Source organism: Equus przewalskii, chromosome 2 (genome assembly GCF_037783145.1).
Source record: "Equus przewalskii isolate Varuska chromosome 2, EquPr2, whole genome shotgun sequence".
In the NCBI taxonomy this organism is placed as follows: Eukaryota; Metazoa; Chordata; class Mammalia; order Perissodactyla; family Equidae; genus Equus; species Equus przewalskii.
In genome coordinates this window covers 10,754,607-10,766,725 of record NC_091832.1, presented here as the reverse complement: position 1 = coordinate 10,766,725, position 12,119 = coordinate 10,754,607, and the positions used below count along the sequence as shown (strand labels likewise).

Sequence of the window (12,119 nt, the reverse complement as noted above, 5' to 3'; positions counted from 1 at the left end):
GAGGGAAGGCGCAGACCTGTGTTGTACCTAGAGGTTGGCATTTCTTTCAGTTTTGCTTTTGATGAACAAAATGTGATACTAATCCTGCACAGTGCTTCATCTTCAGACATAAAGTGGATGAACTCGATACTAGTCACAGGTCCCCCGTTTTAAAGACTGTTCACTCAGGGCAAGCGAGGACAAGTAAGGCTGCTCTCTGTGGACACGGGCTTTCTCTCTCTCTCTTTTTTTAAGGGTGATAAGAGGGAAGAAAAGATAAGTAGGCTGCAAACATTTGAAGCAGGGCCTGGGACTTCAGAAGAGGCGTGAAGTGGGAGGCTGGGGGCCCAGGGCGACTTCCACTAGGAGGTGGAATTAAACAAGGGCTTGGAGAACAGGAAGAAAATTTTCAGGTACAAATAGGGAGAATGGGCGCTTAGCTGTGGAGGGGACAGTGGAGGCTGATAGCTGGAGTCAGGAAACTGGGGGTCTGTTCAGGGAACCCTGAGTAGTTCCATGTGGCTGGAGCAGGGGTTTGGAGGGAGGGAAGTGGACGGGTGGCTGCAGAGATTGCTGGGTGAACTGCAGAGGCCTGGAAAGGAGGAGGGAAGGGAGGAGTGGAGGGAGGGAGCAGATGTGCACCCGCATCAACCCTGCCCTCGGGGAAGGGCCTGCCCTGCGGGAACCATCCCGTACTGTGCTGTGGCTCCTTGGTGTCTGCCCCCACTAAGCTGCAGGCTCTGGGAGAGCAGGGGGACACAGTGCTCTAGGTGGGGGCCCAGGGCACACCAGTGTGGGCTCTCGACAACCCTTTGTTGAGTGAATGAATTTTTTTAAACAAATTTACACACACCGGGATCTGAGCATAGAGCCCTGGCCCCTGCAGGCTCAGGTATGGGGAACAGAAGGCATTTGAGGCCCAGGTGAACTGGCCTCTTCGGCCTAATGCCCAGTATTCAGGTAGCCAGAAGGATGGCTGCGAGTCCGGCCACTGGGCTCTCCCTCCACCTCACACGTGCCAAGAGGCCTTGGGCAAGTCTCCCTTTGGGGTCCTTGTATCCATTGCATGAGGGGCCTGAACCCAAAGGGGGAGCCAGGTCCTCTCTGGCCCGCATTCAAGCCTGGCTCCTTCAGGTCACCTGCTGGGAACCTGAGGTCACAGCCCAAGCAGCACTGCCCCCTGGTGGCAGCTGCCAAAAGGCAGGCGAGCCCTGGCCCCTCCAGGTCTGGTGTTTGTGGCTCGGGGTCTGACTCGGGTGGGCGCTCGCTCCAGAGGGCTGAGAACCGAGCACCCTGCAGTTGGTGGTTGTCAGGGCACTCGCTCCCAGTGGTGCTGCCCCGCCCCATCATCACAGAGGAAAGGCCCTGGGACCATGTGAATTCCTGTGTCTTTGTGTCCCTGGGAGGGGGCGTGAGGCGGAGCGGGGCTCAGTTAATACCCTCCTCCCTCATCTTCATCATCATCACCACCACAAAGGACTCCAGCCTTAGGTTCCACAAAGCCCAGGCACGTCCACTTTATCCTAAGTCCTCGCGGTACCTCTGTGGGGTTGGGCTGATCCTCCCCCATTTTGCTGATGGGAAAACTGAGATTCAGTGGCTGAGAGCCAGCCTCGCCCCTCCTCTGATCCCCCTCCCTCCCTGACCTAGTCCAGGGCCCACTCACCCCTAATGCTCCTCCAGAGGGCAGCCAGGGAGGTTTGCAAAATCACAGCTCCATCCAACACCATCACGCCAGCGTGCACTGACCACTAGGTTGCAGACATTTAATCCTACGGAACTTGAGTCACGTGCTCAGGGGCACACAGCTGACATCAGTGGCTCCCACAGGCTTCTTGATAAAGGACCAACTTCTAAAGTGCACAGCCAAGCAGTCCAGACCCGCCCTCCCTCACCCCTCCAGCAATGGCCCTTGGCTGTGGCCTGGAGCCCTGTGCTCGGCCACACTGACCTGCTCGCAGGCCCCGGCTGAGTGGGCTGTTTCACCGCCCTCCGCCTGTGCTGCTGGTCTCTGCCGCCGGCAGAACCAGCAGTACAGCTGACAAGTGTGCTGGGCCTTGGTTTTCAAAGCATTTATACATCCACCATCTCATTAAAAGCTTATTGCAACCTGTGTCAGAGCTTTTCTATTATCCCCATTCTAGAGATGAGGAGAACAAGGCTGCGAAGGAAGGGACTCCCCTGGTGACCGGCCCACCCCCCTGGCTGAGCCTGGAGAACTTCACAGGGGGCATGAAGGGTGAGGGGCTGCTCCACTGAGCTGGGGGAGCCAGGTGGGCCCTGGAAGCAATTCGTGTTTTCAGGTTTCCCTGGGAGGAGGAGACGGTTTGCTCCCAGGAGCCGTCCCTCGTGGCAGCCGGGGCTGCGAATCCACGCTGCGGCCTCCTTGCTCTGCCGACACCCTGCTGTGGTCCGACTCCAGTCGGTGCTGTCCCTCTACCTCGGTGCTCACTCAGCTGTGCTTCTCTTTGTCTCCACCTGCCACTCTCTTTCATTCTCCTCTTTCTCTCTCTCCAGGACGGTCTGTCTGTCTGTCTCTGGTCTGTCTGTCTGTCTCTCCCTCCTGTCTCTCTCTCTGCTGGTCCTTCACTCTCTCTGGATCCTCACTCCGTCTTTCTGTGTGTTTATCTCTCTCATTCACCCATCGCCTCCTGCATCCTCTCCCCCATCCCTTTTCCATCCGCGTAGCTCCCTTTCCACCTTTCCCGAGTCTTGGGGAAGAGGAGGTGGTGAGAACTAGGAAGGGACCTCTGAGAAGCCTGTGAGTCTCAACTCCTTGCCTGGGGACTTGTGTCTTCAGGCTGGAAATTTTATCCGGCCTTTTTTGTGACTGATCAGGGAGGAAGAAATGGAAAATATGAAAAAAGAAAACACAGGAACTGTTTTGCAAGCCCAGAACCTACATAAAACAGGGTTTTATAAATATTTTCTGAAAATAATTTCTTTTTACGATGCCGTAACAGTGGCTGGCCTGGCTCGCTTGGCTTGCTGGCTGCAGTGCGTAGGCAGCTGGAGTCCCCCCACTCTCGCCCCACCCAGCCCGGCCCAGCCTGCATCCGCCCGCCTGGGTGCTTCCTCTGCCTGGCAGCCCTGGAGGTAGGGAGGAGGTGCAAGGCTCTGCTGCCCAGCTCCATGAGCCCTGGAGCTCCCATACTCCTCAGCTCATGAGCCCAAGGCTGGCAGGTCTAAGCTTGTTAGTTCTGTCCACCTGTAATGCAGACGTGACCAGGGCAATCCTGCTCCAATATACCTGGGTGAGATCATTCTGGATGCCCAGCTCCGTGGCAGTAGTCCAAGCCCTCCCAGAGTTTGTGAATTCCCTGGCCCCTGGGGCTCACACTCTTGTGGTCTCGTTGACCTCCAGCTCCCTGTCATTGACCTTGAAGGTCTGTTTCACCCCATGTCAATTTGGCAGTGAAAGTCAGCCCCTTCCGTGTTCCTGCTTGTCCCAAATCTTCACAAGCGAGGGAGAATTTACTGGAGACGGGCAGAGCAGACAGAGGCAGGGTGCTCCCGGCATCCAGGAAGATGGCATCTGCAGCTCCTCTCCCCACCGGGGAGGCATTGTTCCCACTTTCCTCATTTTCTTTCCGTCTTCCTGGCGCCTCGCTTCTCTTCCTTCCTTCTCTTGATTCCTTCTTTCTCTTGCCTCCTTTTCAGGAACAAAAGGACAACATTTCTCTCCCTGGGCATAGAGAATATCTTCCCTCCACTCCTCTGAGGTGGGAGAAGGGGGTTTCCTTCCTACCTGGGCCTCCATGGAGGCAGTCTTCCAAACAAAGATGTTGCTCTTTCTCAAAGGAATTTTAGTGAATACAATTTGCTCCTTTCATGCAAATAAGGAGACTGAGGTCCAGAGAGGGGCAGAGCTTGCCCAAGGCCACACAGCAGGCAGGGCAGAGCTGGGGCTGGAGCCTTCGCCCTGGGGTGGGGATCCTGTCTCCATCGAGAGCTCTCCTGTCTCACGCCTCCCATGTCTCACTCCCTCCTCGGCAGCATGTTTGGCTCTGGGAAGCTCTTCCTCACCTCCTGGTCGCTGCCCCCATGGGCCCAGCTCTGAGTTTGCAGTTATATAGAGAGGGCGCCTGTCTAGGTCACTCGCAGAGATTTGGGGCTGAGATGGGGTCCCCCTAAATCTAATGATTTACTCTCAGATGGGGCATCCAGTTCCTCCCCACAGAGCACTTCAGCAGGAGCCAGCTCAGAGCAAGGGGTGGGGGTGGGGCGGGGGGTGAGGCGGTTGGGGGGGGGCCCAGGGCTCCCATCAGGAGGTGCCGACAGTTGACAGTCGAGTGCACTGTGTGCAAACACCTGGTCTCCCCTCCTGCCACCAGCTGCCACAGGGAGAGCAGCGTGTCAGGACTCTGAGGAGTCCCTGGTGCCCTCAGTCACCCATTCCATTTGTCGGAGCCCCGTCCCCGGGCCACAGCTTCTTCTCCAGGGGGCACTTGAATTGAAGACTCACTCTCCCACTGAGCTGCCAGGTGAGCGGGTGACAGGAGCCTCCTTTCCTGAGAGCAGCTGGTATGTGAGGGGCAGAGAACACAGTGGGCACGGGTCACAGCAGGAATCCTCACCCCTCTCATGCCAACCCTAAGGACCATCACGGCTGGAGTGGGGGGGTGGGGTGGGGTGTGGGGGGAGCAAGGCGAGGCTTCTCTGGAGCTCTGTCCAGAGTCAGGAGGTGGAACAAACGTCTGGGTGGGCTCTAGGACACAGAGACGCTCACTGCACTGGGCCTCGGATGGGTCCTGAGCTCACCCACCTGGCTTTGAAATGGGGGTGCAGATGCCTCCTTGCCCCCCTCACAGGCCACAGCCCCCACCTGACAGCACAGCACAGCTGAGTGGAAGTCCAGAGCATCGTCTTGGAGCTTGACTACTTGGGTTCCAATCCTGGCTCCAGCATTTACCAGCCCTGTGATTGTGGTCAAGTTACTCAACCTCTTGTGCCTCAGTCACTCTATTTGTAAAAGAGAGAGAAGGAAGGGAAGTTGTGAGAATGAAATGATGCAAGACTTATGAACACTTAGGGCATCGTCTGATACACAGGAGACGCTCAATGAACGTTAGCTCCCAGCTGCACTATTACCTGCATCTGGAGGCGGGCCCACCACGTGCGGTCCACGTGACTCTCGGTCGGAGCCAGCAAGAACTCATTACCCATGGCCAAGGCACCTCCTCTGGTGAAGGCTCTGGGCTGTCAGAATGGAGACCTCTCCTACTCCAAACTTCTCAGTGACCTGCCCCCATCCCCCCAGGTCCCAGGGGCTAAGTCTCTTCCTTGGTGGGACTTGCAGCACAGACCCCTTGTGTAGGTCCCAGCCAGCTAACGTTTGAAATGTGACATATGATATGATATAAAAGATATATTTTGTACCTGAAGTCTTCTCTCCTGTTCTTCCTTTCCTTCTCATTGACTCCATCACTTTTCCATGAGTACCCACTAGATGTCAAACCCTACGCTTGGGGTGACAATTCTGAGATGAACAACCATGGTCCTGGCCCCAGGAAGCCAAGCGGAGGGGCGGGCCCAGTGCAGATCATTTCCGCGCAACCCAGGTGTGCAGTGAACAGGGAGCCGGGGAGCGGAGGGGAGGAGCAGCTAACTTGGCTTGAGGAGTAGGGGAAGGCTTTGTGGAGTAGACGCCCCCGGAGCTGGGTCATGTAGGACGTGTAGGAGCTCATGAGTGAGGGGTGGAGATGAGCAAAGACAGTCAGTGCCAGAACAGCGCGTGCAAAGGCAGAGGGTGGTGAAGAGCAGGACGAATTTTGGAAACACTGAGGCAGGCAGTGACTCTGGGTGTTGAAGATCGGGAAAGGAACTGGCAAGATGTGATTCTCACGCTGGGACATGGGCAGGGCCAGGTTCTCAGAGGGCCGTATGTGACCTTGACCTCTGTCCTGGGAACAGTGGCGAGACATGGAAGAGTTTTAAAAGCAGGGGAGAAGTGCGGTCACTTTTGTGGTTTGTAGAGCTCGCTTTGGCTGCAGAGGGGAGAGTGGCCTGGAGGGGACACAGCGTCTGGGCAGTGGTTCCGAGGAAGACGAGGAGGCCTGGAGTAGGGTCGAGTAAGGGGGTGGAGGGGCGGAAGGATTAATGAGGAAGAATCACTAGTGAGATTCTTGGTGAGTGAGAGAGTCAGAGAAACGGGGGCCCCGAGGCTGACCCCCAGGTTCTAGGTTTGCTGCTGTGGCGAGCGACTCCTTCTCTAGGCCTGGGGGCAGCTCATTCTGGCCGGAGAGGGCTATCCAGACCCCAGTTGGCATGAGGTCTCTCCAGCCACCAGATTCCTGCCCAAACCACCCTCCCAGAACCTGCCGAGTCTTTGCAGGGAAAATGGGCCCATTCCAGTTGCCCACACCACTGCCTCAGGCCCTCCCAGGAAAGGCGATTTCCCGCATGCTCCCTGTGGGAGGAGGGGCTGTCAGCACACAGAGACACCGTTCGTGGAATTCATAATGTCTTTTATTAATATATTATGCTACAAAAATATTTTTGGCAAAATAACATTAATAGCATCTTTCTTTGTCTTCTATTATATTCTTAAAGAGCTCTTCATGGCAATTCACAGAGGTGAGGGGGAGAGGTGATTAAAAGAACATCGTGAATACCTTTCAAACACATAAGATCTGAAGCTTGTGTCCCACAGTGAGAGTCTGGTGGGGACCTTCTGCAACCTCTTCGAAGCCCAGGAATGGGGCAGTGGCTCTGGCTTCCCCTGCTCCTGGCTAGAACCGCCCTTGGCCAAGAGTCAGCCCCTGCCACCCCAGCCACGGGGGCCCAAGATGTCTGAGAACCCTGCCAGAAACTTCCTAGACTTGGGGCCCATTCAAAGCCCACTTTCCCTGCAGCGGGACAGGGGATGGAGGAGCCCTCCAAGGTGAGCTACTCTGTCATCTTTCCTGCCTGCCACATCCTCCCAATCCCATGGCAGCCTGCAGGTCCTGGGAGGAGAGCCACGCACTGTGCCTGGGGACAGGTGGCACCTCACCTTCATGGAGCCCTGAGATTGCACATGGCATCCCCTGGTCCCCCCAGGACAGCCTAGGCAGGAAACAAGGTCTCCATTGGACAGACGAGGAAATGGAGGCTCAGAGAGAGGAGGGCCTTGCCCAAGGTCACCCAGCAAAGTGAAGAAGTTCCCAGGGAATCTCCGGAAAGGAAGAGCCCACATTCGGAGAAAGGGTGGGCAGAACTGAGGGTGTGCTGATGGTCCTGGGAATGGGCCAGGTAGGGCTCACTCACTTCTCATGACTCCCTCTTCCCTCCCCCAGGTCGAGGGACAGGGAGGGAAGGAGCTCCGGGCTGGGGCCAGGGGCCTGGGTTCCAGTCCAGCCCTTCCCCGCTCCCCGGCCAGGAGTCCCGCTGCCTCACGGCAGCAGGCAGACCTGCCAGTTCACGTTGGCCCGCCTGGGCTGTTGAAGCACGGAGGGAGGGGGGGGCTGGCCCGGCGCCTGAGCCTCACTGGTTTAGACAGCCAGCCCGGGTGATGTTTTTGGCTGCCTAGACGAATTTCTGGAAAAATAACAATGTTCAAAGAACCTGAGCATTACAGAGCCAGGAGGGACCCTTGATGTCATTTACCCCAGTCCCTTGCCAGGACTTTGACTCTCCTGCCACATCTCCAGCCAGTGGGCCTGCTGCCCACCTCACCTCTCCTGACAGGAAACTCACCACCTGCAGGGGCACCTGTCCATCCTCAGACGGCCTTGGCTTTGTAACTTTCCACCAGCAGAGCTACGAGCTGCCTCTCTCCTTCCTTTTCCTTTCTTCCTTCCTCCTTCCCTCTCCACACATCTACTGAGTGCCATCTTTGTGTCAGATGGGGGAAGCTCACAGTCTGACGGGAGAGCAGATACACAATTAGACAGTCTCAACACTGAAGAGTGGGTGTTGTGACAGATGCTAAGAGAGCACAAAGGAATCGCAGGGGGCTTCCTGGTGGAGAAGCTGTCTGAGTGGATCCTCAAAGGATGAGCAGTCATGGGTAAGAGAAGGGAGTATCCAGGCCTAGGGAGTGGCATGTGTGAAACAGCCTGTTTATTCTCGAAATGACAAATACGATTCAGTCTGGCCAGGCACAGAGTGGGAGAGATGAGAGATGTGGCTGGCAAGGTCAGCAGCGCCAGATCGTGGAGGGTCTAGAATGCCAGGCTGAGGACTTTGGCTCCTACCCCAGGTCATTGGAACACTATCACCAGCCCCAGTTCAGTTCTCTGCCCCCCAGGATACCATCAAAGCTGCAATTCCCGGGGGGATCTTCTCTTGTCCTTCATGGTGTTTTTCATAAACTTTCCTCTTGGAGGACCTTTCTTTGCGATCTGTTGACAACGGCACCGGACTGGAGACTAGGCCGGTGGGATAAGGGTCCTGAGCCCCAAGGCTTGCCTAAGCCTAGCTGAGGCCAGGAAGCAGATGACAGAACATTCAGCGCAAGAAAAATCTGTCCATGGTCTTTCAGTGCAAAGGCAAATTTGCCAATCAGTACAAGTTCCCATGCTCTCTAGACTCCAGATCTTTGAATCTCAGAGCTAGAGGGGCCCTCGGTGGCCCTTTGCATCTCCCTGCAGCCTGACTCATACACCTCCTCTGTCCCTGCCTTTATCCGGCTGACGTCTAGAGCTTCAGACTAGTCTGGAAGAAGACTGGAAGACAGGGCTGTGCTCACCGGCCCTACAAGGCCCCCAGGTCATTCAGTCAGCTTTCTGAGAGACCAGGGACTGGGGCTAACATAGGCAGGCCACTTCACCTGCTGGACTTCTCCTCTCATCTTCCCTGCCTGTCTCAAGGTCAAATGTGAATGTCCTAAGAAATGTACACAATACTCTCAGGGAACAGGGGCATTTTATAAGGCTGGGCACATAGAATGTGCTGGAAAAAAGTCAGCAGGAGTGGATAGATGACTCCAAGTGCATAAGTGGCTGCTGATGGAATGGTGGTTCCCTGGCCCAGGGTGAGGGAATTCAAGAGCCCCAGCCATGCAGATCCCTTCATATGTGCTTCGGGTCTTCGGGGACATAAGTGAGCAAGTTCAGTTCATCTCAAACCCTGGCCAGCGGGTGGTCCTCGGGGATCAGCGAACTTAGGCTGCAGATGTCTGACCCACACTGGCTCTGGCTGTCCCGTCGGCACATGTCTACCTAATAAGTCAGCCCATCCATCTGCTGCCCGTCCATCCTTCTTTAAACACTTGGGTGCTGGGTTGAACGAGAGTTTGGAATCCCCCCGTCTGCCCAGAGGAGGGATCTGGGGAAGACTAGGGCTGAATCTGCCTGTGGTCGGGGCCCGGAGGATAACATCTAAAGTGCCTTCTAGGAACATAGGATCGGGCTGCTTGTTCCATCTCAATGATGAGTTCCTCCAGGCTCGGAAAGGTGGCTGGATTTGGCTCCAACACAGAGCCTGGCACTGCGTGTGCTTGATAATCGCACACTGCGTTAATTTACCTCTTTGGCGCCGTGCCTGGCACAGATCTGGGCATGCGGTCAGGTGCCTGGACCGTTTGCCCAAATGCTTCATCTTTAATTAACCTCAAGCTCCATCTCAATACATCTCATGCCACACTCTGCCCGGAACAGAGGGAAATCTGGCCTGTGTGTTTCTAATTCCTTTACACTTATCTCATCCTAATAGCGCTTTGCACGATCTGTTTGATGTCCAACAGGCCTTCCGAGCCTGCTTTATAAGTCAGCTAAGCCTCTTCCCGCTCAGAACCAGGAAGTCACATTTCTGCCAAGGATAGACGGATTCCAGCCCTGGCTGGGGTCAAGCTCAGTTTACAGTGTGGTGCCCACGGGGCTGGCTGGACCCTCACAGGACTCCTGCCAGGTCTCAAGCTCAAACACATCCATCTGGGGCGGAGCTGAAAAGAATTCAGCTGCCCACTAAGATGCCCCTGGGGCCTCTGACCATCCAACAAGCTGCCCAGAATTCTACCATCTCAGAAGGGAGACAGCTGCCAAGCCGGGGACAATGGTCCTGGGGCTAATCAGCCACTACCAGGCCTGCCAGGGAAAGTCATGGTGCCATGATGCTCGGGGCACTGGCTGGGAGTCAGCAGACTGGCCAGCGTGCAGCCTTGGGGAAGTGCCTCTCCTCTCGGCTTTACTATGACTCTTCCTGTTGTGACCTGTAAATGGGGGGGGGGGTCCTTCTGCTCTTGGGTCCCAGGACTCTGCAACTGATGAGCTGCCAGCCCAGTGAGGGTTTGTGCTGGGAAGCAGCCAACCTGGGTCCTCTGCCTCCTCAGCTGCCGGTTTGGGGAAAGAGGAGCTAGGTTAGTCTCTCTGAGTCTCAGTTGCCTGCCTGCCCCTATTTGGCTGCTCTGCCTCCCCAGGCCCCCCACTGCTGTCCCCCCAGCCTCCCAGCCTCTGACTTGGCAGGAAAGCCTCTCATTGGCTTTAAGATAAGACACGTTGGGGCATGAGACACGTGGCACACACTGTTGCCAGAGCCCTTTGGCCAGAGGGATCAACAAGAGTAAGTGTGCCCAACAGCCTCCTTGGCTGGAGTAAGAAGGTTGCGGGCCCAATAAAGATGAGACCCGCCTCCCTGGGAGCCTCCTTGTGCAGGGAGAACACAGCAGAACACGGTCCAGGAGACAAGCATCGCTTCTGAATCACACTGATCCGGGGCCACGTCCCGGCCAGGTGACCCTGAGCAAGTCCCCTTATCCCTTATGGGAGCTCAGTCTCCTCCTCTGTGGAATGGGATACATATCTCACAGAACGGGTGTGAGAATCAGTGATAAAGTAAGTGTGCAAAGTGCCTGCCAGGCTGCAGGTCCCGGATGAGCGGCAGCTCTCAAACGATTATTATTACCACGTGACTCCTAGAGCCCCTCCCTGGCCCTCCAACTGCCCTTCTGTGCCCACTCCTGTCCTTCGGCTCAGCTCGCTCCCTTTGGCCGTGGCTTCAGCAGCCTCTCCTGTAAGGCGAGCTGGATTAACGCCAGAACAGAGAGGCTCACATCCTGGATCCCACACTTGCTGTGTGACCTTGGGCAATCACCTTCCTCTCTTCGGATCTCAGTGTAACCATCTGTCACATGGGCCGGGGACCACCTCCATCAGCATCCAGTCCCTCCCCCACCCCGGGGCTTCGGTCAAACACTTACCAAGAGCTCTGGAGGGCCAGTTCACAGACACTCAGGGTTTTCAAAATAGCAGCATTCTCTTTCCTAAAGCATCTTCCCAGCCCTCGGAAGCATCCAGCCGAGGGAAGGACTGTCAGCGTTCACATCTCTGGCTCCCGAATCCAGCTTCACAAAAGCTAAGCCTGTCTGCCTCCCCCTCCCTCTGAGGTCCCCAAGCTGGCAGAAGCCAAACCCAGACACCGGAGGCTGCCGCTGAGCCCCAAGCAAGCCAGTTCAAAGCCACAGTCCGCGTGAGGTCGCAGATGTCCTGGCAACCTGGGTCCACCTCCTGGGTTGCAGTTGGGGCTAATTAAGGGGTTATTAACATAGGCCACATAAAAATAGTTTTATCGGTAGAATAAATACATTTTTCTTTTTTAATATGGACACGTATTTTACAAAAAAGCCCCATAGCACTATGGGAAATTAAGATCCTTCTACAAAAAAGAAGATGTAACTCACGTACAATAAAGCTCTAGTTTTCTAACGGATCCCGTCTGGAATGCCCGACAGGTGGTGGCGGGGCAGTGGGGTGCGGCCACAGACCCTCCGATGGTTTCTCTGGCTTCTTGGCAGGGGTCGGCCGAGGTCAGGAGGACCTGAGGGTGGGCAGCAGGAGCGGCGCTGCGATGCTGGCAGCCACGGCCGGGAGGAGGCCCAGGGCGGGCCGGGAGCGGCTGGGCGAGGAGTTGCTGGTGGGCCCCGGCTCTTCCTGCTGTTGGAGCTGGTCGGAGAGCTGGAAGGGGGGCTTGGCGGTCCCAGGGCTGGGCGTGGGCTGCAGGGGCAGCGGGGGTGGCGAGGCTGTGGTGCTGGAAGGAGAAAACACAGGATACCCGGAGTGACTGCTCAGTTGCCTTGTCCTGGGCTGTGGCCCGAGGGTTCAGATCCAACTTTAATCGGGTCTATTTTTTTCTCATAAAATGGAGAAGGAAACAAGGGGCTCAGACAGGGAAAGTGAGTAGCCCTGGGCCACACAGCCGGCTGGGCTCCTGAGGCCACAGTT

General features: G+C 56.2%; 1 protein-coding gene across 1 annotated transcript in view; it reads right to left on the bottom strand.

Annotated features, from left to right (window-relative positions):
- Positions 1–6,429: 6,429 nt before the first annotated feature.
- The window catches only part of TRABD2B (TraB domain containing 2B), a 216,926-nt gene continuing 211,236 nt past the window's right edge, over positions 6,430–12,119 (bottom strand). The window contains exon 7 of the mRNA XM_070592656.1: positions 6,430–11,925. Within this exon, the coding sequence (XP_070448757.1) occupies positions 11,706–11,925 (220 nt within the window). The 3' untranslated portion in view covers positions 6,430–11,705. The remainder of the gene's footprint in view (positions 11,926–12,119) is intronic.